This window comes from Lissotriton vulgaris, chromosome 11, assembly GCF_964263255.1.
Source record: "Lissotriton vulgaris chromosome 11, aLisVul1.2, whole genome shotgun sequence".
NCBI classification, from domain to species: Eukaryota; Metazoa; Chordata; class Amphibia; order Caudata; family Salamandridae; genus Lissotriton; species Lissotriton vulgaris.
The window spans coordinates 600,489,032-600,516,755 of record NC_141699.1 but is presented as its reverse complement, the minus strand read 5'-3'; the positions used below and the strand labels follow the sequence as shown (position 1 = coordinate 600,516,755).

General features: G+C 47.4%; 1 protein-coding gene across 1 annotated transcript in view; it reads right to left on the bottom strand.

Annotated features, from left to right (window-relative positions):
• The window catches only part of RASA2 (RAS p21 protein activator 2), a 619,199-nt gene that overhangs the window by 205,788 nt on the left and 385,687 nt on the right, over positions 1-27,724 (bottom strand). Inside the window, exon 10 of the mRNA XM_086943698.1 lies at positions 9,372-9,528. Coding sequence (XP_086799824.1) covers positions 9,372-9,528 — 157 coding nt within the window. The remainder of the gene's footprint in view (positions 1-9,371; positions 9,529-27,724) is intronic.

The window sequence follows — 27,724 nt, the reverse complement described above, 5'->3', positions numbered from 1 at the left end:
CTGCTCTCAATTCCAGCAAGTTGATGTGGTAGGTGCTCTCTTTGGAAGACTGCAGACCTTGCACTTGGTGAGGCCCCATGTGGGCTCCCCAGCCTTGCTAGACCCTAAGTTGGGAGACTTAGCCTCTTCGGAGGCAGGAGCAATTGCCCAAGGCGGTCTCTTCGGAGAACCGTTCATTAAGGAGTTAGGGAAGTTCGTGTCTACTTTCACATCCCTGGATAGGGCTCAGACCAGTATCAAACGCGTGTTCCAACAGCGTTTCTCCCAAGGGGCCGGTCGCGGTAGGGGCCGCGCGACCGGCCGTGGCGGGCAGAATGCCGGTAACAGAGGGCAAGGCTCCGGGCAAGGGCAGTACAACACCTCGGCCAACTTCAACTCCTTCTACCCTACAAGAGGGCAGCGTTTCGGAGGTCGGGGCTTCAGGAAGAACTCCAACGCTTCCAGCACACACGGTGAGTGTTATCCCCGCAGAACAGGTTCAGATTGGCGGCCGACTAGCGGCCTTTCAGAGGGCGTGGGTAGATCTTACAGCGGATGCTTGGGTGCTGCAAACTATCCGCGGTTTTCATATCGAATTCTACGATCAGCCTGTCCAGGTGTGCGCCCCGCGCCCTATAACCTTTTCGGTGTCCGATGCCCAGTTGATAGACGAAGAGGTCGCGGAACTTCTCCGCAAAAGGGCTGTTCGCCAATCAACTCGGCATCCGTCGGGCTTCATCAGCAATCTCTTCTTAGTGGACAAACCCGGCGGAGGCCGTCGTCCGGTGATCAACCTCAAAGAATTCAATGGGTGGTTGGTCTACCATCATTTCAAAATGGAAGGAATTCATCCCCTTCGAGATATCCTCCTTCCACAGGACTGGTTGGTACAGTTGGATCTCAAGGATGCTTATCTTGTGGTTCCAATCTATCCTCCTCACCGTCGCTTCCTCCAGTTTCTCTGGCGGGAACAGGTGTTCGAATTCACGGCCCTTCCGTTCGGTCTATCCTCGGCTCCGTGGTGTTTCACCAAAGTGTTACATCCCGTTGTGGAATTCTTGCGAGCGCAGGGGATTCGCCTGATCGTCTATCTGGACGACATTTTGCTGATGGCGCAATGCCCACACAGTTTGCTTTCTCACCTGGGCCGGACGATCGACCTCCTTCAGGAGCTCGGTTTTGTCATCAATGGAGACAAGTCGATTCTTGTACCCTCTCAGAAAGTGGAATTTTTGGGGTTTGTCATAGACTCCGTCGACGCCTCCTTGAGTCTTCCGTCTCGGAAGTTGTCCAAGATCAAACATGTCTTGCGGCAGACAATTGCAAAATCTCACACGTCGTTACGTCAAGTGGCCAGAGTGGTGGGTCTGCTATCGTCCTCGATTCAGGCCATCTTCCCGGGCCCTCTGCACTACAGGGCTCTCCAGCGCCTCAAAGCTTATCATCTACGCAGAGGCGTGTCCTACGACCAAATGGTTCCCCTATCGGAAGAGGTCAAGGAAGAGATGTTGTGGTGGCTTACCCACATGGAGGCCAGGAATGGTCGGGCAATCTTCGGATCTTCCCCGGACCTCGTCATCGAATCCGATGCCAGCAGAGTCGGTTGGGGAGCGCGCTGTGGAGATTTTTCAACAGGCGGCACTTGGTCCTTGGAAGAGCAGAAGTTGCAAATCAACTGTCTGGAGCTTCTGGCGGGGTCCTTTGCAGTACGCTGCTGGACCAGGGACTCAGTGAAGTCGTGTGTCCTATTGAAAATGGACAACGTATCGGCAGTGCGGTATGTGAACCACCTAGGGGGCGCGAGGTCCCGTGCACTGGCAAATTTGGCAAAACAGTTCTGGGATTACTGTCTAGAACATCATGTGTCGGTGGCGGCGGAGTACCTGCCGGGTCAGGCCAACCAGGTTGCAGACTGGCACTCCAGGTACCTCTGGGATTCCAGTCTGTGGAAGTTGAATGTCCAGGTCTTTCACTGGCTCAACGGGTTGTGGGGTCCTTTCTCACTGGACCTGTTTGCGTCCCGCTTGGATCATCAACTTCCGAGGTTCTTCAGTTGGAGACCGGATCCGCTGGCAGAGGCCACGGACGCGTTTCTCCAGGACTGGAGCAAGGAGAAGCCCTTTGCGTTTCCGCCTTTTTCGATGGTGATGCGAACGGCGGCGCAGGTTCGCCGGCAGGAAGTGGAGCTGGTGTTGGTGACGCCGCTCTGGAGGTACCAAGTCTGGTTTCCAGTTCTTCTGGAACTTTCCTGGGATTCTCCAATCCTACTCCCCCGGTTTCCTCACCTGCTCCTCAACCCGGATCGGGATCCGCATCCTCTCATCGTTCAGGGCTCTCTCCGCCTCATGGCATGGAGGCTTTCAGGAGACGTTGGTCGCTCCCGGGCCTTTCGAGATCAGCTGAAGGTCTGTTATCCAAGGCCTGGGCTGTCAGTACGTCGAAGCGCTACAAATCCGCTTGGTCTAAGTGGGTGCGTTGGTGTCTTCGACGGAGTTTGGATCCCATGGTCGCGGGACTCGTACCCGTGTTGAATTATTTGGCGGAATTGGCCGTGGGTGGTTTTGCCTACCGCACAATTAATGCTGTGCGGTCGGCTATTTCTGCGGCACACCACCCAGTTGACGGTGCTTTAATCGGAGTACACCCTTTTGTATGCCGACTTTTGCGGGGCGTCCAGTTGGCGTTACCACCAGAGCCCCAGTATTCAGTCCTTTGGGACGTCAATTTGGTTTTGAACCTTTTTCTGTCCTGGCAACCTAACAGGTACCTATCGGTCAAGGAACTCTCGGCGAAACTGGCTATGCTACTATGCTTGGTGTCCTGCCGGAGGGTGTCGGATGTGCGTGCTCTGGATGTCTCAGCGCGCGTGTTTTCACCAGACGGTGTCACCTTCACGATTGGTCGCCGCACAAAGTCGGCTTCTAGAACAATTTCGTATCCGGCTTTTGAGGATGTCCCGAAGCTATGTGTTGTTCAGTGTCTGAAAGCTTATGAAGATATGACTTGGGACATTCGCCCTCCGGGCGAGAGACAATTGTTGATTGCCTTGCGAAAACCACACCATGCGGTCTCTTCTCCCACCATAGCCAGGTGGGTGCGTTGGGTCATGCAAGAGGCAGGTATTGATACCAAACGTTTCGGAGCTCACTCTGCCAGAGGGGCCATGGCCTCTAAGGCTTTCTCTGCGGGAGCTCGGTTGGAGGATTTGATGCGGCCCGCGGACTGGTCCTCCGATTCCACCTTTAAGAGGTTTTACTTTAAGCCGGTGGTGGATATTGCAAGTTTGGTGGTAAGTAAGCTTTGAACTAGCATAATCTGAGCCTCCGGTCCTGCCATAGAATCGAAATTTGCCTAGCATTTGTAACGGTAAGTTTCAATTCTATTAAGGACACGGAGGCGAGGATTATCCCACCCAGTATATCGTCAATCGACACCCCCCCGTATGGCAGTAAGTAACCAGGTTTTGAAAGTTTTTCCTCATGGTTGAATGTGAGCCTTGAATAGTTACTTGATTGTAAACTCCTGAATTTTCCGTTACGACGCTGACGCAGTTCTATTTCTTCTGTTAGGAAATGATGGTTCCAAGCCAGACCAATGAACTGATGGCGTAATTTGCGCGAAGAAAGAGGAGGAACATGGAGAAGGGACTGCCTATCTGTGGACTGTAGACATAGAGGATGGACTCTGTTCAGTCTGTGTGTTGTCATGATGGGAGTTGTAGTTCCAGAGACATTGTTTTTTCTCAAGTTATGCGACCAAAATGCTTTATTATTGTTATTTAAGCATTTTTCTGCATTATGAGCTTTTCTAAGGCTGCTGTGTTTTTTAATTGATAATAAATGCGAAGAAAGAAAAGCATAATCCTCGCCTCCGTGTCCTTAATAGAATTGAAACTTACCGTTACAAATGCTAGGCAAATTTCGATTCAAGCAAGCCGGGCTGAAGACGGCTGGAATGCCAGAAACCGGTCCTCGGAAGCTTGTTTCCGGTCAAGGGAAGACATGGCTTGGCAGTTCGGGCTAAACTGTTCCCATGAGGCACAGGGTCAGACTGATTTGCATGTAGCTATGTCTGAACTGGGGTGGCAGAGTGGGCTAAAGAATGGTGATGGATTAAACCCAGATCTTTTGACTGGGTGTGGGTGTTTGATTGATTCAGATGCTCCGTCCATCACCACTCCCTTTTGTACCGCTTTTGGCCGCCACAAGTGTGACAGGGTATGCTCAGACGTGAGTCCCTTGATCACTTTGCCACTGGATTCAAGCAAGCCGGGCTGAAGACGGCTGGAATGCCAGAAACCGGTCCTCGGAAGCTTGTTTCCGGTCCAGGGAAGACATGGCTTGGCAGTTCGGGCTGGACATAACATTGTCTCAATTAAAAGTCACTGTCGGTACATCCTATATATTGGATAAGGCAGCAACATGTTTACATGGTGACCAGGTGAAAATCGTCTCGAGTTTACTATTGTTTATTTATTTTTAAGGCAATAGAGCACTGTACAACAGAAGCATCAGATGTAATGCACGATTGTGGAGTAAAATAACCAAAAACATTCCTAAATAGAAAGTCGAGAGAGACGATTATATACAATTAAGCCCTGAAGCAGTTTTCAGATTTTATCTCAAGAAAATAAAACTAAAATAAAGATTACATTTTGGTACGAAACTAAGGTTTATAGTTTATTTTCTTAACCAAAGAGATTGCAGTCACAGATTATCCCGATTTTGAATAGCTCTCTGGGCTCAGAAAGCACACATTTCTCTGCTAATTAAACGTTTTGCTTTCATAAAAGAGCCTCAGATACTAAGTAGGCTCTTAGTGTCCGGGGCATCTGCACACAATATATAGTACTCTCGGGTGAATTCTCTCACCAAGGAGTGGCCAGTAGCTGCTTACTTTACAGCCTAGAGACAGCAAGCATTGGCATAGCCAATAGGTCTCGCATTTGGGTCCTTATAAGTGTTTAGCCATGCAACACTTGATGTTGTTGCACCAAGGATATTGTGCTGGATAACTAAACACTTCTAAGTATTTAGTTAAGCATCAGGTCTCAAAGGCGAGAACTATTGGCTATGCCAATGTTTGTTTCGCTTATGGAGGGTGGTGAGGCAGCACAGACAATTGGACGGTGATGGGTGGCAGGGAAAAAGTAGGAGGGTCAACAGAAGGATGGGGGTGGAAGGGAAGAAGTAACACAGACAAGGGGGGTGGGGGGGTGGAAGGGTAAGAAGCGTCACTAATAAGCAGGGGCTGGAGGGGAGAAAGAAATCAAGACAATTGGGGAGTGGGAGGGGAAGAAGCGACATAGACAAGGTGGGGGGTGGGATGGGTGGGGCAGGGGAAGAAGAAATCAAGACCATTGGGGGAGAAAGTGGAAGAAGCAACAGGTACAGGGGTATCACGTCCTCTGTTACTTCACTTAGGTAGACTATAGTGTAGAGCTCATATTCCTGCATAACGTACCCAATTGAAAATATAAATTACACATTCTCTGCTTACTTTCTAAAGAGAAAGCTGCAATGTGCACATTATGTTCTTGAGTCTGTTATAAAAGTAAAACTGTAATGTACATATCATATCACTACCCTTACCTTCCACTAGTAAAACTGTGATGTACACACCTTATACCTGCTTACTCTACAATAGTGAATTTTTTTTCGTACATGTTACACCAGCTTTCTTGCCATGACTTCTGCTTGCTCTATGAAAGTACAATTGTAATGTGGACATCTCCTGCTCTCGTTCCACAAGTAAACCTGTAAATTACACATCATTCCCAGCTGAGCTTCCTTACAAAAATAAACTGTGTAATGCACACATACTGTCATTGCTTTTATAAATAAATAAATAAAAATTGCTTCCTATATGAAAGTAAATAGGTCATAATATATACATACTCAGCTTGCCTGTGAATTAAATTGCTTTCATGGAACAACTGCTAACTATCTCTGCTTTGTAAAACATAAAAAACACCTCCCCCATTTTTTAGTCGACCCTCTCCAATAACCGGGACATGAGCTACATTTCTCGAAATCTGCCCGGACAGCTGGTGAAAAACGGGGACCGTCCAGGCAAATCCAGGACACCTGGTCACCCTAGCCAGGGTAGAGGCAAGGAACAATGTGAAATTGGGTACAGGCAACATCCATAATAGAGCGCGCTCGTGAGTGCCAACCCATCCTGAATAATAGACTGCAAGGCCCTGCTGCAGACCGCCCTGGCCAAGGCCAGCCCCAGGAGAGGGGTCTGTCTCAGCAGGAAGAGTGATTCACCCCGGCTGGCACAACGGGGCCTGTGTGCGGCGGCAGCGTCGGGCAGAGGGCCCAGCTTGTTTTGGTACAGACGTATTGCTTTGAAAAAATCTAGTTTACAAGGCCTTGAACCAGAGCTCAGCGACCGCTGCTCTATTTTAGGAAGAGTCTCGCGCTGTCAAGACACAGGCAGCACGAGGTGTGTCTGATCGGTGAGCTGGTTTGCGAGATGTTTATCGTGAGCAAATGTAGCACCTTGATGGTTACCCTGAAATAACAAGCATTGTTACCCTGAAATAACAAGCATTGTTACCCTGAAATAACAAGCATTGGCCGCGCGTCACTGAGAACAATAAAGCGGCCGCGAAAGTGAAGGTGATTGCGATCAAGCGCGGCGAGCAATGCGCTTAATGAGCCTGAGAGGAAAGCCATATGGCGCCTCAGCTCGTAAGCGCGCGCCCACACACATGCACGCAAGCTGTAAGTTGGTCATGGTAGCATTTTTTTAAGCCCTCACTAAAAGTCTCGCCAGGCCTGCGCATGCGATGAGTCAGGCGAGACCTAAAAACTACGAGCTGGCAGTCCTGTGGTACCAAATGCGTTGGGACACACTTGTGGTTGGTCGGCAGAAACCAGCTACCTTTCCGGCCTTGGGGGAGTCCTCTACTTCTGTGCCCTGTTCGGACTTTAAAAAAAAAAAATGTTTACTCTTCCATATTCATGACCAGCACCTGCTCCCGTCACTCAGAGGTGACATAACACGTCCTTATTCTACAGCAATAATTATCAACTAGAGGAGTCACATTTACTCTCCAATCACCAAAGGCCAAGCCAAAGAGGAAGGTTTTTAAACAGCAGCCATGCTGGTTCCTTGAGTATGTAGCCTACAGGTACCTTTCTCGGTCAGAATTCCTTAAATCATTATTACGGGCTCACAAGTGCCTCATATCCATTTAGTTGCCTGGGAAAAACAATATCCCCTTTGCCTGAGCTGGTTGTAAAATTGGCATGTGATAATCAACTACTTCCAAGAATCAATGGATTTCACAGACTATCTCTAGATATTCCTATATCCAACATGTTAAACCTACTCCCTGTGAACAACTAAATTCAACAAGCAAAGCATTCCATCAAAGACTTGCCATGAAAGCTATAAAGCAAGACTTCATCACACCAGCAAACATGACCTATCCCTCAACAAATTTCCACATGTACCACAATTAATCAAACTCCATCCTGAAGGCCAACATGTATATACGTTGGCCTTCAGACTGCAAGCGGCTGGACGGGTACCATCTCTTATGTTCAGCTTTGATACATACCTTACCTTTAAGTCTACCCTTGCTAACAAAGCTGCTATTCTTTTGACTAGGTCGTAGAATAACATTCTCATTGGAAACTTGTATGTGCTGCTCTGAAAAGCATCAAGAAAGCAGTCATCCACTGCTTCCCAAAACTGTGCAAAATACGTGACTGAAAGAACCTGAACAATATGTCAAAGCTAGATCTATGTGGCTGCTTTTTAACCAACAAAGCAGAAAAGGTTTGTAATCACGAAATGCAAAAAGAGAAAAGCAGGAATAAGTCTTTTTACCTTGAGATAGAATAACATCTGCCAAACATCAGGTGTACAACTTCACTAAAGCAGTTCAGAAAGGAAGTAACTTTCAAGCTGATCAAGCACCACCTCGACAACAATCCATAATGACCATGCCAGGTGCACCAAGGAAAGGCCTGGCATCTAGAATCCTCCCCTCCCCACTGTTTTACATGACAATGACAACTCACCTTTCACACAAGGTTCCTACTGAACTGGTACCACAATGCAAATCCCTAGTCAAGTTTCCAAAACATCAACTGCTATTCCAACCGTTTCAGTGATACAGAGATTTGACAGTTTTGTCTTTACGCAATCGCTAGAGGCAATCTGCGGCTAATGCTCAAAATAAGTTTTTTTTAAAGTTCATAATTTTTGGTTTATGTGAGCATTCCGAAATAACAGTTAAGAATAGAATTCACTGTTATGGTACCGAGAGATTTAAGGAATAGGGGGTGGGAGGTATTTAGATGACTGTATGAATTTTCATAGCAGATAAGAAAGTTGAATGAGGCAAACAACCACTACAATTTGTGCGTAACATGAGATGATCAATACAAATGTAAACATAATTAAATGATCTTTCATCCTTCAGGCCCATAAGTTAATACTACTGATATGCATAATCGTGCATGTTCGATATAACTCTACAAAACAAATGAGGTAGGAAGCGGCTGAGTGGCATACCAGAGCTAATGATAGTTGGGGCAGTTGTACAGAACAGTCGGTCACCCCAAAAATAACTTTGGAGCAACAGCATACTGTAGTCACACAAAGCAACAAATTAGAAGCTAAAGATGCTATGAAGGACAGCGCCACTCCGGAAATTAAACCATTAACCTGAGCTCACTAATACCTCCACCCTCTCATAACTCGTCTATTATAAATCAAGTTATGCGGGCCTCTGGAAAAAGAAATTTAAAAGTGACTGAGAATACAAGAACATTTAGGCAGGCTCTGCTACAGCCGAAAGAAATCGAAAGGTCACTTCAACTTTCAATGCTCTCATTTGGCTCCTCAGCCTGCAAACACCCAGTACCATGCATGCATGTACAAAACCTTTGGGGTGAAAGGACCAGAATACTTAAAGATCTAGCACCTTTGTCCACTCATTGGTACAAACTTAGATGTACCTCAATGAGACCAGTTACACAAACTAAGTTGAGCAGTACAATTCATTTGGCAGATTCATTAGAGTTCTCACTCCTTATCTCTGGAATATCGTTTATCCACAATTGAAGCGTGAACCTAAACTGCCATATGACTTGCCAGTTCGAGGAGGCATTCTTCGTCCCCAGGGCTCACATTCGAGTAGTGATAACACCCCTAAAAGAAGATCCGAGGTAGCAGATCTCCTAGTCCACTAACTGTATTTCCATTTCACCTCACTAGAGGAAGAACCATAGTAAATAAATATATAAGAACACAAATTAGTATTTTTGGGAATTTGTATTAGACATAAAGAAGCACAGATGGTAATGGCATTTTGTAACAGATGTTCAAAAGAGCAAAGCATTACAAAATCAACGTCTCAGTGAAAATACCTTAACATCCGGCGATTTCACCATGAGATTTTTCAGTGGGACATAGTGCTCCGATGGAAGCACATAGTCCTCAAAATAACAGATGTTTAATCGAAGCGATCCAAGCTCGTCTGCCTTGGAAGTCTTGTTTCCATTGTCTCGTGGTTGTAAAAAGTACCTATAAAAAACAGGGCAATAAAACATTAAACCACTTAAGAGAGGGATAGAGCAAGAGAGATTGTGTAGGTTTCTTAGCTAGAAATTAATTCCACACTTCAGATATTTCTATGAGCTGCACATAGAAGGCGTTGCTGTCTCTTAATTTAATGGGACTCCATTCAACAACTTTGAAATATTTGGTGGCTGAGTTGCTGTTGCAGGGATCTAAACTTGTGATCTCCTCACTGCCACATATTTAGCAGCAAGTATTAACTAGTAATTGCGCGGACCTTCAAGCATGAAAGTTGGAGTACTGCATCTGGCTGGAGCGGATTTGATTGTGTATAGAAAAGACACAAAGGATGGGGAGGAAGACAAAGTCAAGGATAGTAAAATTATGTTTTTCCTTCCACCGACATTGCTCTAACTTCTCATCAAATTTTGGGAATCTAATTCTATAGATAAAGAACACTGGGAGGCGAAACAACATGAACAGGAGTTAAGCAGACATGGTAACCAGAACTTAGTGATAGAAAGCAGCAACTTTTCTAGATGACAATTCCAAAAGTGGCCCTATTTACTGTACTACAAATTTCTGAAATATGCATTTCCTGCCACCAATGCAGCTTTTGCTCAGGTAAAATGATATGAACTCAGAAGGACAATAATGCCACAAATGTAGGAACATTTGGATAGGCATGGGAATATTCACTTGGCTAAAGTGGTTATCCTGTTGCTTCCAAGTGCAATTTTGCATTTTTTGGATGATGTACAATTTTTGAACCGAAGAACTGTGAAAGTATAGGATGGGAAACTGACAATTTGTTGTTGGTATGAAAAAAACTCTGCCAGAACTCAGGGTATGATAGAAGGAACCATCCAAAGGACAACCTTCTTTTTGTCAAAGATGCTGGATAGATCTTTGAAAGACAACAGAGTCCGAAGTTTGCTAATGTTCCTAGCAGACGTGATAGCTAACCAAAAAGGCTGTCTTTTAGAAGAAGGAAGGCACCAAAATGGCACACAACAACCCACTTTTTTAACATGAATTTCATATTTCAGTGAGAAATATCATGTGGTCTGTTATAGTATGAACAGTTGTCACCGGGTTTACTTCAATATAATAAATTAGCTGTAGGGCTCACAAAGGGAATTAAGGACTTCACTTTACACAATGTAGTATGAAAAGGATATCTCTTTTTCATAAGCCCAAAACCAAAATCTTTGTTCAAGAGGGCACAGAATAGAAATGTTACCATCGGAAAAGCCAACATGTGGATAAGGTAATTGTGGAGGAACCAAACAATTTGACAATTTCCATAATGGAGGGGGGAAGAGCGGGGTGGGGATGAAGGAAAATGTTACTTACAAGGAAGCATCTGTTCTTGGCATGTAGAGATGTAGAGTCACATGCTTTGCATACTCCTGCCATCTAGTGTTGGGTCCGGATGTTTGCACTTTGCTTTTCTTCGAAGAAATCTTTCCAGTCACGAGGTTGGTGACTCTTCCTTTTGGTGATAGTGCGCATGGGCATCGACTCTATTGTTAGATTGTTTCCCACAGAGGGCGAGACAAGAGATAGTAAAAGAAGAATAGAGATGTCCATGCGTATGTATACAAAGTAAGAGAACTGCAACAGGCATAGGTACCCAGGGAGGCAGGTGGGCGCATGTGAATCGACCGCTCTACATGCCAAGAACAGATGCTTACTGGGTAAGCAACATTTACAGTTCGAGGCATGTCTGGCCCACATTAGCATGTTGTCTGGCTAAGACATATACACATAAATGTTTGGTGAATGTGTGTGACCATGTTGCAGCCTTACAAATGTCAGCTATGGGAATGTTTCCTAAGAAAGCGACAGTAGCCCCTATTTTAGTAAGTGGAATGAGCTCTAGGGGGTGTTGTTAAAGTTCTCTTTGCTTTTGCATAACAAGTCTGAATACATTTAACAACCCACCTGGCAATACCGGACTTGGATATAGGATTGCCCTTGTGAGCTGGAGCAAAACCAACAAAAAGTTGTTTAGTTTTACGAAATGACTTTGTTCTATCTATGTACTATAAAAGGGCTCTTCTAACATTTTAAGTGTGCAGAGCTCGTTCTGCCACTGAATCTGGTTGAGGAAAGAACACCGGTAACTCAACCGATTGATTGATGTAAAAGGCAGAAAGTACCTTAGGTAGAAACTTAGGGTTGGTACGAAGAACCACTTTGTCTTTGTGAACCTGGAAAAAGGGTTCTTCTATGGTTAGTGCTTGTAGCTCACCCACTCCCCTTAGTGAAGTAATTGCAATGAGCAAAGCGATTTTCCACAAGAGAAATTGCAGTTCACATTTATGCATGAGTTCAAACAGTGGGACTATTATTCGTGTGAGGACTATGTTAAGATTTCACACTGGGGCAGGTGGAAGTCTTGGAGGTATAACTCTTAAGTCTTTCCATACAAGCTTTGATAACTGGCACTCTAAAGAGCGACAAGTGTTGCCTATTTTGTAGATACGCAGTTATCGCCAAGAGATGTAGGCGGATAGAAGTGTAAGCTAACTGTGACTGCTACAAGTGTAACCAATTAACAATATTTTGTATGGAAGCATCAAGAGGTCTGATATTACAATAGATAACAAAACGCTTCCATTTAGCAGCATAACAAGCTCTTGTAGTAGGCCTTCTGGCCTCACTAATGACGTTCATACAGTCTGGTGGAAGATTCAGATAACCAAACTATGACTTCAGGAGCCAGATCGCCAGGTTGAGTTCTTTGGGATCTGGGTGTCTGATTTCACCTTGGCTCTGTGAGAGGAGACTGGATGTGAGATGCAGCTTTTGATGTGGAACTAGAGATAGCTCCAACAGGGTCGCAAACCTAGGTTGACGGGCCCATGTGGGAGCTACTAGAATTAGTGTGATGGATGTTTGCCTGAGTTTCTGAACCACTGATGGAATGAGTGGAAGAGACCGAAAAGCGTACCCAAATATCACTGATCAGTTCATCCATACGGCAATGCCTTTGGAGAGCGGGTGTGGAGACCTGGAGACCATGCTTGGGCATTTTGAGTTTTACTGTGTGGCAAAAAGATCTATTTGAGGAAACCCCCAACTTTGAATGTATGCAAGGAGAACTTGAGGGTGAAGTTCCCACTCGTGGATTTGCTGCCTCTGTCGACTGAGGTCGGCAATCGGATTGTTTACTTCTGGGCCATGTTCTGCTAGGAGATAGATTTTGTGGTGAATGGCCCATTTCCAACTGGCTTCAGCCCAGTGTGACAGTTGGAGATAGTGTGTCACGCCCTTGTTTTTGCATATAACACATTGCTGTCATGTTGTTGGTGCGAACTAGGACAGCTTTGCATACAAGGAGAGCCTGAAAGGCTTTGAGCTCTAGAAACACTACTAGCACTCTAGATTTATGTAGAAAGATTTTTGCTTTTGGCTCCACAAGCCTTGAACTGTGTGATCTTGGAGATGAGCCCCCCAACCAGTGATCGACACGTCTGCTGTCAGCATTGTCTGTGGAACTGGGTCTATAAAGAGCTGTCCTTATGATAAATTTTGTGGGTTGCACCACTGCAGAGAGTGATGAGTACGGCTGTTTATCAATCAATCAAGGTTTATTTTTAAGCACGATACTCACCCGTGAGGGTCCCAAAGCACTGGTGGTTTGGGGGTGGAGGGGGTGCAGTTACGGATCAGTCTAAGAGCCAGGTCTTGAGGCTCTTCCTGAAGGTGTGCAGAGTGCGGGAGTGTCTGATGTTGACTGGCAGCTTGTTCCAGGCCGTAGCTGCGACGTACCACCAGCTCTGGTTCTGCAGATGCGTGGGAACTCTGCCAGGGCGAGGTCGGCGGAGCGGACGTTCCTTTTGGGTACGTGGAAGGAGAGTCTTTCATGGAGGTATTTAGGCCCGATGTTGTGGAGGGTATTGTAGGCGTGGGTGAGTAGCTTGGAGGTTACTCTCTTCACGATGGAGAGCCAGTGGAGGTCTCGTAGGTGCTGGGACATGTGCTCATGTCGTGGGGTTCCAAGGACGAGTCTGGCTGCAGTGTTCTGGATGGTTTGCAGCTTGTGTAGCAGGACTTGTTGATTCCGGCATAGAGGGCGTATCGTAGTCCAGTCTGCTGGCTATGAGTGCATGGGTGACCGTCTTTCGGCATTCGGGGATCCACTTGAAGGTTTTGCGGAGGGAGGTAATGCAGGTGGAGGCGACGGCGTTGATCTGGGGGGTCATGGTGAGGGAGGAGTCGAGAATGATGCTGAGGTTTCCGGCGTGGTCTGTCGCAGTGGGTGGGTTTTTGAGGACGGAGGGCCACCAGGTGTTGTCCCAGGCGGTTGAGGAGGGTCCAAGGACGAGGACCTCCATCTTCTCAGAGTTGAGCTTTAGGCAATTGTTGCTCATCCAGGCGGCGACGTCTTTCATTCCTTCCTGTTAGCGGAGTCTGGTGTCTTTGGGGTTCTTCGTGAGGAAGAGGATGAGCTGGATGTCATCGGTGTAGGATACTATGTTGAGCCCATGCTGTCGAACGATGGAGGTGAGGGGAGCCATGTAGATGTTAAAGAGCGTGGGGCTGAGCGAGGAGCCTTGGAGTACTCCGCAGTTGATGTCTGTGGGTCCGGAGGGAAGGGTGGGAGTCTGATCCTTTGGGTTCTGCTGACGGGAAAAGAGCGGATCCAGTAGAGGCCGGTTCCCCGTATGCCAGCGTCGTGGAGTCTGGCGGAGAGAGTGCGGTGGGAGACGGTGTCAAAGGCTGGGGAGAGGTCTAGTAGGATGAGGGCCGCAGGATGTCCCTGGTCCAGTTGCATGCGGATGTCATTGGTGTCAGCGAGGAGGGTAGTCTCGGTGCTGTGGTTGCTGTGGAATCTGGACTGGTAGGAGTCGAGAATGGAGTTCTCTTCAATGAAGGTGGTCAGCTGGGCGTTGACGAATCTCTCTGTGACTTTGGCTGCGAAGGGAAGGAGAGAGATGGGTCGGTAGTTTTTCAAGTCTGTTGGGTCTGCTGAGGGTTTTTTGAGGAGGGGCTTGACCTCTGCTTCCAGTCGTTCGGGAACATGCCGGATTTGAAGGAGGCGTTAATGGTACGGCATAGTTTGTGTGCTATGGCGGCATCTCTGTGGTAGATGTGTGGTGGGCAGGGGTCAGTGGGGGCTCCCGAGTGGGTGTTCATCATGGTTGTGGCGGTATCCTCAGTGGTAACCGTTTTCCAGGTGGTGATGGTGGGCTGGTTGTCGATGGTGGCGAGGAGGGTGGTGTCTGTTCGCTGAAGTTGTCATAGAGGGCCTTGATTTTCAGGTGAAAGTAGGAACCAAGGTTGTTGCAGAGGTCCTGGGATGGCGTAACGTCTGAGGCTTCGCTGGGGTGTTTGGTGAACTGCTTTATGGCGCTGAAGAGATCCTTTGCATTGCTGGCGGAGTGGATTTTGTTCCGGATAAAGGTCCTCTTGGTGTCTTATGTGCTGGTGGTATTCGGTCATGGTGTTACTGTGGGTGTTCTGGTCTTTGGTGGTTTTCATGTTTCTCCAGTGTTTCTCGAGGCGTCTGCAGGAGTGCCTGGCTGCCTGGAGGTCGGTGGAGAACCTGGTGATTATCAGGGGGCATTGTCTGGCGGGATGGCAGAGGGGTGCGAGCTTATCTGCGCAGCTGGTAATCCAGAGGTGTAGTTCTTTGGCTGCACAGTTGGCGTCGGTCGTGGCGGAGGATGGGTCGTGCATAAACAACAATTGATGGACAGAATGCAGAACAATGTCATACATTCACCCCATTACAGAGATCTAGGCCTAAATCCATCGTTTTTTTGCACTCCACACCACCCTAGTTCAGACATGGCCATATGCAAATCAGCCTTGACCCTGTGCCTCATGGGAACAGTCCAGCCAGAACTGCCAAGCCATGTCTTTCCTGGACCGGAATCAAGCATCCTAGGACCGGTGTCTGGCTATCAGCCATCTTCAGTCAGGATAGCTTGACTCCAGTGGTGTGGAGAGCATGGGACTCACGTCTGAGCATACCCATCCCACTCTGGGTGACAAATGCAAAAACAACAATTGATGGACAGAATGCAGAACAATGTCATACATTCACCCCAGTACAGAGATCTGGGCCTAAATCCATCGGTTTTTGGCACTCCACACCACCCCAGTTCAGACATGACCATATGCAAAGCATCCTAGGACCGGTTTCTGGCTATCAGCCGTCAACCATTTCCTTTGGTTTTTCTTTGTTCGCAATAAGTTGGCTGGGTATGCTCAGACGTGAGTTCCTTGCTCACTTTGAAGACTGAAATGCCAGAAACCGGTCCTCGGTAGCTTGTTTCCGGTCCAGGGAAGGCATGGCTTGGCAGTTCGGGCTGGACTGTTCCCATGAGGCACAGGGTCAGACTGATTTGCAAATGGCCATGTCTGAACTGGGGTGGCAGAGTGGGCTAAAGAACGGTGATGGATTAAACCCAGATCAGTTGACTGGGGGTGAGTGCTTGTATTGTCAATGCTCCGTCCATTTCCTTTGGAGGATGGGTCGTGGCAGAGGGTGGGTGGTAATGAGCTGCTTTAGTCCGAGGTTGGCTAGGTTATCAAGGACGGTGGTAGAGTCTGGGTCGCTGCGGTTGTCGAGGTGGAAGTTCAGGTCTGAGATGAGAATGAAGTCAGTGGAGGCAATAGAGCGGGCTGCAACAAGGTCAGTGATGGCAGTGGCGGAAGAGGAGCAGACCCATGGGGTCTGCAGGCGAGGGTTCCGCTCAGCATGGTTCTGGGGCTGGCCTGGATCTGGAAATGGAGGTGCTCTGTTTTGGAGGGGGGGGTGGGGGGGGGGGGGAGTTGCTCGTGCTGAAGGTGGAGAGTGGAGGGAGCTCTTGTGCACGATGGTGAGTCTTCCTCCTGGGCGGTGGGGGTTGTCCTTTCTCTGGATCTTTATCCGTCAGGGATGGCGGTGGCAGTGTCGTGGGCAGAGGTGGCGCTGGCCCATGTTTCCGTGAAGAAGGCAAGGTCTGATGAGAGGGTGTCAAGCAGGGCCCAGATCTCTATGGCGTGTGTGTAGGGAGTGCACGTTGAGAAGGATGCAACTCGGGGATTCTGTGGTACGGGCGTCCGGTGTGGGTTCAGCGGTCGTGGGAGAGCTGTCGATGGTGAAGGATTGTCGGCTGTGTCGACAGTTAAACTGGTCGTGGGTGGTGTTCGGCGTCAACCTCTGGCAGATGTTGTTCCTGCAAGGAGGGCGGCGGAGTTGTAGAGGTCGTAGATCAAGGGTTTGTGCCGCTGGCCGCGGACGGGCTTGCCTTAAGCACGCCAGCAGCACGCCATCTGTGCGTGGCCGCACAGCGGCCGCCATAAAATATGGAAGGGGGAGGGAAGTACAGCTGGGAGGTGGGAAGCGGGAACCGGTAGTGGAGAGGGTCTGCGGGGACAGCAGCGGCAGGAAGGGCACAGAGGGCAAAACGTACCAGGAGACAGAAAACGGCTAAACAACACAGAGAACACCGGTACAATTACTGGCACAATAAAGACAGGCACAATAGAGCTAGAGTGAGGAGTCTAGAAGAAAGACAGAAAACAGGCCCAGAAAGACAGAAAAACAGCACAAAGACCGACACAGACAACCGGGGCCAGCAGAAGAGCAAGGCTCTCCCACTGGACCACCAGGGTTGAGGCGCAGGCAGGAGCCTGTGGGTGGAGGAGGGCCTCGAACACCTACCTGAGCATACAGTGCAGAGCACAGTGCCGGAGCAGTGGCACTTGACAGCAGAGCTGTAGGGGAGAGCAGATCCCGGTTTACCAACTATAGAACGGTTAAAAGGCCCTGCCACTGGTTCCTCGGACTTGCTAAGCATTAAGAAGGGGAGGGAGAGGGAAGCGCAGCTGGGAAGCGGGAATTAGGAACCAACAGGGGGGAGGGGCAGTGGGGGCAGCGGGAAGGGCATAGAGGGCAAAAACGGGCACAGAGACAGAAAACGGCTAAACAACACAGAGGACAAAGGTACAATTACTGGCTCAATAAAGACAGGCACAAAAGAGCTAGAGTGAGGAGGCTAGAAGGAAGACAGAAAACAGGGACAGAAAGAGAAAAACAGCACAAAGAGACACAGACAACAGTGGCCAGCAGAAGAGCAAGGCTCTCCCACTGGACCACCAGGAATAAGGTGCAGGTAGGAGCCTGTGGGTGGAGGAGGGCCTCAAACACCTACCTAAGCAAACAGCGCACCGAGCACAGTGCCGGAGCGGTGGCACTTAACAGCGGAGCTGCAGAAGAGAGCAGGTCCCTGTTTACCAACAATAGAACGGTTAAAAGGCCCTGCAACTGCTAAGCATTCCTGAAGGGGAGGCATGTGAAGCCTGGCATGGGGATCAATCATGATACAAGAGGCCATCCATCCCAGCTGGTAGTGAGTGAGTGGGATAAAAATGCAGAAACCGAGCCTGAATATTACGAATTCTGGCTGCATTGGGAAAGGCCAGTGCTCTCTGAGTATCTAAAGTGGCACCTAGATAGTTTTGAGTGTTGGAAGGTTGAACATGTGATTTCAAAACTTTGACTGTAAACCCCAGTTAGTGCAGTAACTGCAGTGTTATTCGAGTGTGCTGGAGACACTTTAGGTACGTACTGGCTTTGATGAGCCAGTCGTCCAAGTATGGGAAGACACAAATGTGTTCTCGTCGTAGATGAACAGCCACTTGCCAGACATTTTGTAAAGATTCTGGGAGCAGTGGTGACTCCAAATAGGAGTACTTGGAACTGGTAATGCTGCCCGCTACAAATCTGAGAAATTTGCGATGAGCGGGATGTATTGGAATGTGGAAATACGCGTCCTTTAAGTCTAGAGTAGACATAAAGTCTTCCTGTTGTAAAAGTGGGAGCACTTGTTGAAGCTTCACCATGTGAAAATGATCCGATTGTATGTAAAGATTCAATTCTCTGAGGTCTAAGAAAGGTCTGAGAGAACAGTCCTTTTTGAGTATGAATAAGTAAATGGAGTATACGCCAGACCCCCGATAGTGTAGTGGTACGGGCTCTATGGCCCACTTTAAGAGGAGAGACTGAACCTCTAGTTTGAGGAGGCGTTAGTGGTCTGGTGACATTTTGTGTGAACATGGAGGAATGTTTGGAGGATTGTTGGAAAGTTCCAGGCAATAACCAGAACGGATTATTCCTAGCACCCACTTGTCTGTAGTTATTCAATGCCAGGCTGGTAGGAATTGTGAAAGACGCCCCCTGACAGGCGTTAAATGATCGGGGGGAGAATAGGCAAGTCACTGTTTGGTACTGGAGGGGAGGTGCGTGTATTGGAACCTCTACCTCTACCATTGATGCCTCTGTAGGCCCCTCTGAAGAAACCCTTGGAAGCAGAGGGCTGATTGTTGCCCTTGTATAGTGTAGAGGCAGAGGAGGTATTCATTGATCCTCAACGATAGAAAGAGCGCCGAAAGACAGCACGGCCAGAAGGGGACTGTAGTGCTCCCATAGATTTTGCCACGTCTGTGTCCTTTTTCAGTTTTTCGAAGGACGTGTCTACTACAGGACCAAAGAGGTGTTGTTTGTCAAACGGCGTGTTAAGTATAGAAGCTTGAACTTCTGGTTTGAACCCAGAAATTCTTTACCATGCATGTCTTCTTAGTAGCATGCTGGTGTTGACGGCTCTAGTCGCAGTGTCAGCCGCATCTAACGCTCACCTAATAGAATTGTTAGAGATGAGCTTTCCCTCTTGTACTAGGTCCTGAGCTTTGGATTGTGCTCATCGGGCAATTGCTCCATTTCATCCAAATGCACCCTATCGTACCTGGCTAAAAGTGCTTGGGTGTTAGAAATGTGCTAGAAATTTGCAGCTTGGGGGGCTACTCTTTTCCCATAGGCATCTATCAATTTAGACTATGTCCAAAGGTGGAGCATCTCCTGATGCTTGCGAATTGGCCCGTTTACGGGCATTAGAAACCACTAAAGAGCCCAAGGGTAACTGGCCCTTGATATAAACTGGATCTGATGGTGCAGATTTAGATTTTTTGTCAAACCTGGGGGTGAAAATACGTGCCCAACAGGATCCTTAAATATGTCATACACGTCTTAACAACCCCTTGAGCATGGGAAATGTGTGAGTGGATCTGTGGGAATTACTAAGTGTTTCAAAAAGGAAATCCTCCTTCTCTAGGGATTCTTTGTTTAATTGAACCCTATGATAATCAGCAGCTCTGCTTAATAGTTCTATATAGCCTACATTGTCTGGTGGAGAAGGTTTAGTAGGGTAAAGATCAGGATCGTTACCTGTGGGAAAATCTGTTATAATCCTTACAGGGGTCTGCAGAGGCAGAATCATTGTTCCCATCCCGGTCATCCTGATCATCAGGTGTATATGGTGGTGGTGAATTAGCAGGGGTAATTAACAAGTGTTGTGTTTTAGGGGAAGGAGTTGATGGAGATGGAGGAGGAGAAGGGTTAGTACCAACATGTTTCTTCTTTAAAGGAATGTGATAGGCTTCCTTTGACTCGTTTAAGTGGCAATTTGGTCACAATATGTCTAGTTTTTTGATTGATGTACAGTTCCTGTTGTTTTGGGTCTGGTTTTGACAGCGGGACATCGACACGGGTCACAGTCCTGTTCGTTGTGCTACTGAGATAAGCACAAGTTGTACACTGCGTGTGAGTCGGTGTGCGGGAACTTCATTCAAATTCAGTCCTTGGACAGAATTTGAATAGAGTCTGTTCCATCGACGGAGATGGACCGACGTGGGTAGGCCCGACGGCCTGCCACCAGCTACCCAATCAAAAAGAGCTTTTGTATTAAATATGATATGCGGAGAAATGGAAATACACAATCGAAAACAATACTGTCGAGGGTAAGTGGATTGGGCACCGAGGGGAACCCGACAGACGGTGTCGAACCAGAGCACACCGATTTACGTCCGAACCCGATGGCGGAAAAATACAATCTAACAATGAGAGTTGATGCTCATGCGCACTATCGCCGAAAGGAGGAGTCACCTATCTCGTGACTGGAAAGACTTTTTTGAAGACATCCGACATGCCATGCAAACATCCGTATCAAACCCTAGATGGCAGGAGTATGCAAAGCATGTGATCTGCAGCTCTCATGCCGCGAACACATAGCTTTCCCTTTCCTGGGAAAAAGTTACAACAATGTTTGACAGAAAAGGTAGGTCAAACAAGCAATGGCAAAGCCAATATGTTTGGTCTTTTAGACGTATTGGCTTTACCAATAGTTTTTATTCGCGATACTGCATTTAAATTGCTGTGCAGTACGGCTAAAGAGGAAATTAAAAAAAGGTACTATAACGCAGCCACATCATTTTGTAGGCGTGCTCACCACAGATAGGAGCGGCTACAAAAAGAGACCGCTCTTTTTTTTCTTTTTCCTTAGTGTAAATACAATCTCTGTGGCATCATTAACCAGGTGTTTGAGGTATGCCAATGCTTTAAAACTATTGATAATGTAACATCGCTAATGTAAAATCAGCATAAATAATTATGGGCATCATGAAAATAAAAAGTCAGAAAAGTGCACACACAGGTATATGTCCTTGTACTGGTGCATACTTCCAACTTTTAGGATTTCACAATAGTATACAGAAGTAGGCATTGAAACTGTACTATTAAAAAACGTTTGTGAATCAGATGTTTACAAAAATCTACTGCACGACTGCAGATCACTTTTCTTTAGACCTCGTTTGCTTCTCACTGGAAAACCTACTCCTGTCCCTTGCCGGGTGTACATTTAAATGTTTTACTAAGTGGGAAGAGACTGGAGAGGAGTTTACGGATAACCTTAAACATGTAAACATGCACAGACTCACAAGAAATTCCAACCCTGGGACTACCACTTTTCACACTACTATATCAGTTTGTGGAAAGGCGACAAAATTACAGCTTTGCTACAATCCAAATCCTGATAAAACGACCACTGGCATTATCAGAGGGTACAAGGCTAAGTAAAATCCCAGATATAATGAGTACTGCCATCCTTTATCACCTCAAAGCAATGCTCCAAAAATTACAAGTGAATGCTCTTTGGCAGGATTTCGGAGTAGGTTTCTGAAGCATCTAGTCCCTTGCATAAGTAGATATTTATTAAAACAACAATCCTTTAAAACAGATATAAACGTTGCCAATCAGTCTAACAGGAGAGCATCACGATTTCAAAAGATGAAGCAAACTCTGAACGAACACGGTCAAATGTTCTCTTGGCAACCCAAATATGAAAAAAGAGGACGAAACTTTCATGCATTAAAAAGTGACTGAGCTTGTGCTTTATCTCGCATGTGCAACATAGAAGGTCATCAGCATACGCAAGCTATTTTGCTTCAGATGGCACACAACAGAGGTAATGGTGATCAAGAGGCTTCCATTCCAAAGTTGGATTTCGAAGTTGATGCAGGATATGAGGCTAGATCCTTCCTTGCTTGTTCAAACAGATCCTTGTAGCTGTGTTGCCTTTGCATTTCAGATGTGATGGTGACATCTTCTCTTGAGGCGCAGCATCCATGTAAGACCCATTGGGTCCCCTAGCCATATTGTGAAGAATCAATAGTGATTGTTACCAGGGTCATCTATGCCTGTAATGGATATCCTTTCTACAATTTGAACTACTTAATCCACCATAAAAGAAACTCCAGCACCCCAGAGATAACTGAATGTTTCGCCTTGACTTTAGAACCTTGAGTGGGTTTTTCAGAGAACTTCGCCATTGTGAAATACAGAGGAACTCATCAGTCAAAGATTACCAGGCAGGTAAACCAGGCTCTAACAAATCAGTCAAACACTGTTCTCCACAAGTGCATTAATTACAGATTTGTTTTCACTACCAATTTTAGTAACAAAAAAATAACAAAAATACACTTCCAGAAGGCATCTTTCAACTAGAAAAAAGTGGAAAGTGCCTAGGGAAGCTGAATCCAGTGTGCTTCTGAAAGCTGGAAAACAATACAAAGCAGGAATTGAATGGGGAAGACATGGGCCCAACGGAGTCTAGGTATACAAATGGGCATGCATGGTGCAATCCACGGAAAATTATGAAATTGCTGCTTTATGGGTATGCTTTATCCAGCTGTGCCTGCAGCTTTAAATATTCACAACTATCTGAAATGAAGGGGAAGCAACACGGGGAAGCAAAATAACAATAGAAGCTTATTTTGAAGTTCATTTTTGGTCTACCACAGAATGCCAACTTACATATTTATTTATAGAGTATTAAATCACACATACAAGACTGAAGGCGTCAGAGCGCTTTCAATCAAGCATAGTAGCATATGAATGACAATATATATTGCAACAAAATGTACATACCAGTCAAGTTGTATGTTGGTGCTCATAATACTGTTCAGGTTAAAGTCCAGGATCACAGCTTGTTTAGGGTTTTTGAGTTATCTTTGGAGGTAGAGCTGCGCCAATTCTTTTGGATCCTGTCTGAATGCCTCAAACAATGGGTTTGTGAGTATAGAGGAGGGAAATGAGTTCCAGATTTTTGGGTCATTATTGTAGAAACACTGGGATATAGTTCTGTCTCTCTTGGAGGTTTTATGACAGAGGATTCTATGGCAGGACCGGAGGCTCAGATTATGCTTTTCTTCTTTCGCTTTATTTCTATGTCAAACACACAGCAGCCAGAAAAGAAGTAAAGATTACTTTTTCTTCAACAACAGAAAGAAAAACATCATTTGATCTCAACCATCAAGCAAATGAGTTTCATAAACATAAACTCCCATAAGTCCATGGGGTAATACAGTAACAGAGTCCTTCCACACTGTCCATGAATCCTAGAAAGCTCCTCCATCTTGTGAAACCCTCCTCTTTCTTCGCTGCTGCGCAGCCAGTTTAGTTCTTTTTCCATATCTCTGAGGTTACTTTGTTGATTTCAGTGCTAATTGAGGTTTATAAAGGGTATTGGACTGTTAGCTGAAGGGCATGCATGTCTCGACGTATTTATTGAGTGACTGTTTGTTCGCAGATTCCATTTACGGCCGTGGGAGCATTTCCTCGCTCCTTATGTGGCCGACCCACTTGCGGCGGTGTCTGTTTCCCGCCAGGGGGAGCCCGCGCGTCTTGTTGCTTTCGCTGCGCGGTTTTTCTTCAAAATGAAACCGCGCTGAGGGAGCAGAGTTCGCCGGAGCCTGTCCCTCTGCCGCTACACCATGAACGCCCTTCGGGGTCCGTATTGTCCGCAAATTCAAATCCTTACGCCCGCTGGGATCCGTATTATGGAGGTTTTCTCTGAAAATCGCCTGCGGGCAGAAGTGTGTTCCGTTTTTTGCTCAGCACGCTGGGTGGCGGTTAGACCATGTCAGGGTCTGAGGGCATGCGCACTCAGGGTGTGTGTGCCACCCACAGCGCCCTGCCCGCGCTGAAACCTTTGCAGCTCTTTGATCTGCCCCAAAATTTGACCTAGGCGCTGCCGGTCCACATATACCTTTAAAAAAGAGGTCTGTCATTGGGGACTTTCTTTCATTTTTAGCCTTAATCTAAGCGCTGTTTGCCCATATAGTGAGAGACTTATGCTCCTGCAGTATAGTAGACCCCCCCGCTACTGAGTACCCTGAGGCAAGATGGAGCAGGGGAGCTATTATGAGGCGGAGGATGCTACACAATACTTAGCTCTAGACGGTGACTTCTTTGAAGCGGTAGATAGCTCCATTTTCAGGTGTGTTAACGAAGTGGTGGCCTCTGTGGAGGAGCACCTTTCCAACAGCATTGTAGCGGAATGCGCTAAGTTGGCACAGGCTCATCTGGGTGTTGTTCCCCCGCACCAGCTCCTTTGCCGGAGGAGGGTGCCCTGCCCCCCAAGAAGGTATGTGGGGAGGGTGGCTCGGAGGGGGCGCAAGGGGTGGACAAGGACCCCTTCGAATGCTTGAAGAGTGCCTTCTTGGCCAAGTCTGTACCACCTCCTTCTGCGCCTCCCCCACCACCAGAACCCACAGTTTCTACGGCACCTCCTTCCCAGTCTCAGGATGGGGGGTTCCCCGACAGATACAGACGATGATGAGGGGTCTTCGCGTTCTTGGCGTCCAGCCCCACGGGTACGTTGCCTCAGGAGGACACATGTATGCTGGACCCGGATGAGATTATGCATCTGCGTTCAGCAGTCTGGGCACCTGGGGACAAGGTGGCCAAGTTTGTGGCGAGACGCTTCCGCAAGCCACTAGAGATCGAAGCATAGGGATGTCTCAGGCCAAGTGTCCCCGTCCCACGTTAGAAGGAAAGGTAGCCCTCACTCCCAAACTGGATTCGAAAATGGCTACTTTCCTAGCTAAATATATGAAAGATCCCTGCAAGGGGATAGATCGCTAATGGCGCTCCTGCCAGGATAAGCTTTTGGATGCCATAGGCCCGATGACAAAAATCCTGGATATGGGGAAAGAGGCAAAGGTAACGGGTTCCAGCATATCCCCCGACGTGCTGTCCAATTGGGCGCAGAGGGTAATCATTTTTATGGGGAATGCCAACTTCGCCCTATCGACAGAACGCCGGCGTTCCTTGCTGATAAAGCCTGACCCAAAATTGGGCGACTTGGCATCTTCTGAGGCAGGCGCTGTGGCTCAAGGGTTGCCTGTTTGGGGACCCCTTCGTAAAGGAATTGGGAACATTTATAGCCACTTTTACTTCATTAGACAAGGCCCAATCCAACATAAAAAGGGTTTTCCAAACTCGTTTATCCCACGGGGCCGGTCACGGTAGGGGTCGCGCGACCGGCCGTGGCGGTCAGCAGACTGGTAACAGGGGACAAGGCTCCAAACGAGGGTAGTACAACTCCTCGGCCAATTACAACAACTTTAACCCTCCCAGAGGTCAACGTTTCCGAGGCCGCGGCGGCTTCAAGAACAACACAAGCGGTGGACAGTCAGGCGGTAAGTGTCATACCTGCGGAGCAAGTGCGCATTGGGGGTAATTTGGCGGCCTTTCAGTACGTCAGATGCTTGAGCCTTGCAGACCGTAAAGGGGTTTCACGTAGAATTTTACGATCAGTCACTACAGGCAGAATTCCCAAAACCCATTTCTTTTTCTGTCCCCGATGCTCAGCTGATCGACAAGGAGGCATCCGCGCTGCTCAGGAAAGGGGCTATCTGTCGATCAACTCTGCACCCTAACGGTTTCCTCAGCAACATCTTTTTGGTGGAAAAGACCGACAGGGGCGACTTCCGGTGATCAACCTCAAAGAGTTCAATGGGTGGTTGGTTTACCAGCACTTCAAGATGGAGTGAATCCATCTTCTTCGGGATGTCCTCCTGCCACACGATTGAATGGTCAGGTTGGACCTCAAGGATGCGTACCTGGTAGTTCCAGTCCATCCTCCCCATCTACGTTTTCTCCGGCAAGGTCAGGTGTACGAATTCACTGACCTTCCATTCGAGCTTTCTTTCCCAAACAAACAGACGGAGAAGAGACACGTTCCCCTTTCTTCCCACAAAGTGATCGCATTGCGGCGCTTGACTAAGTGATTCCCAGATTCTCCGCCGGCTGGTGGATGAATCGAATATATTAATTGTAAAAGACGTCGTAAAGAGAATGACCCCGGAGTGAATATTGTCGGCTGACAGATCCTCCCACCTTCGTCTTAGGAACAGACGTAGACCTCTCAATTTTAAAGGTTGTCCCACAGTATTTTTAATCCTGAAGAAGACCCGATCTGGTTGAGACAAACAAGAACCGCAACACAGGGTCGAAACGTCGACGTAATGTCACATATCAGTCCTAACTAGGTTCCAACCACAATCAGAAAATTCAAATAGAGTTGTAACCAATGTATTGTGAATTCTGGGACTGTTTTTTAATCGTTAATATGTATGTCCTTGTATGAATTGTTTTATATGTTATTGTTTCACCTTCATTCACTATATTCCATGTAAGTCTATTCTATGTTTTTGTAAAAGGTTTATTTAGGACAACCATTGATAAATGTATAGCACTGTTTTTGATACAGTCTATGGTTTATGAAATAATGAATACACAGGATTGAATCCAAAAAATGGTGTGTTTGCTCAATTTTTATTGGATATTTGTATTTTCAAAGTAATATTACAAATGTCATGAGATTAATCTGTCCTTGGGACAAATGAAGTAACCTTTTTCCTCCCAACAGAACCACTTTCATATACACAAGCGGTTTCCTCAGCAACATCTTTTTGGTGGAAAAGACTGACGGGGCGACTTCCGGTGATCAACCTCAAAGAGTTCAATGGGTGGTTGGTTTACCAGCACTTCAAGATGGAGTGAATCCATTTTCTTCGGGATGTCCTCCTGCCACACAATTGAATGGTCAGGTTGGACCTCAAGGTTGCGTACCTGGTAGTTCCAGTCCATCCTCCCCATCTACGTTCACAAAAGTGCTTCACCCGGTGGTGGAGTTCTTGAGGGGTCAGGGAGTAAGGATGATTGTGTACTTAGACAACATCCTTCTCATGGCACAGTGTCCCCAGAAGCGGACATCTCAGTTGCAGCAGACGGTATCCCTCTTGGAAAGCCTGGGGTTTGTCATCAACGGGACAAAATTGGTCCTATCACTAACTCAAAGTCTGGTCTTTCTCGGATTCGTCGTGGAGTCCGTTCATTCCTCCTTGGGTATCCCCTCTCGCAAGATGGCCAAGATCCATCACACTTTGAGACAGACCATCTCCAGGCCCCAGACCTCCCTCCGTCAGATTGCCCGGGTGGTAGGTCTCCTTTCCTCTTCCATCCAAGCAATATTCCCAGGCCCCCTTCATTATCGTGCCTTACAACGCCTGAAAGCGCATCACCTCAGGAAGGGGCTATCTTATGATCAAGTTGTTCCCATTTCGCAAGAGGCCAAAGAGGAGATGTCATGGTGGTTGACACACATGGAGGACTGGAATGGTCGAGCGATCTTCGGCTCGGCTCCGGACCTGGTCAGAGAATCGGATGCAAGCAGGTCCGGATGAGGTGCCCGTTGTAGAGAATTCTCCACAGGTGGCGTTTGGCCGTTAGAGGAGCAGAATTTGCATATCAATAGGAGCGTTTGGCGGGTTCATTCGCAGTAAGCTGTTGGACCAGGCACCAAGCGAGCGTGTGTGCACTGCTGAAGATGGACAACGTCTCAGCGGTCCGTTATGTCAATCGCCTGGGGGGGGGATCTCCGGTCCCGAGCCTTGGCAGATCTCGCAAAGGAGTTTTGGGAGTACTGCTTGGCACAGCAAGTCTCAGTGACAGTGGGGTACCTTCCAGGCCAGGCCAATCAGGTGGCGGATTGGCACTCCAGGCTTCTGAAGGATTCAAGCC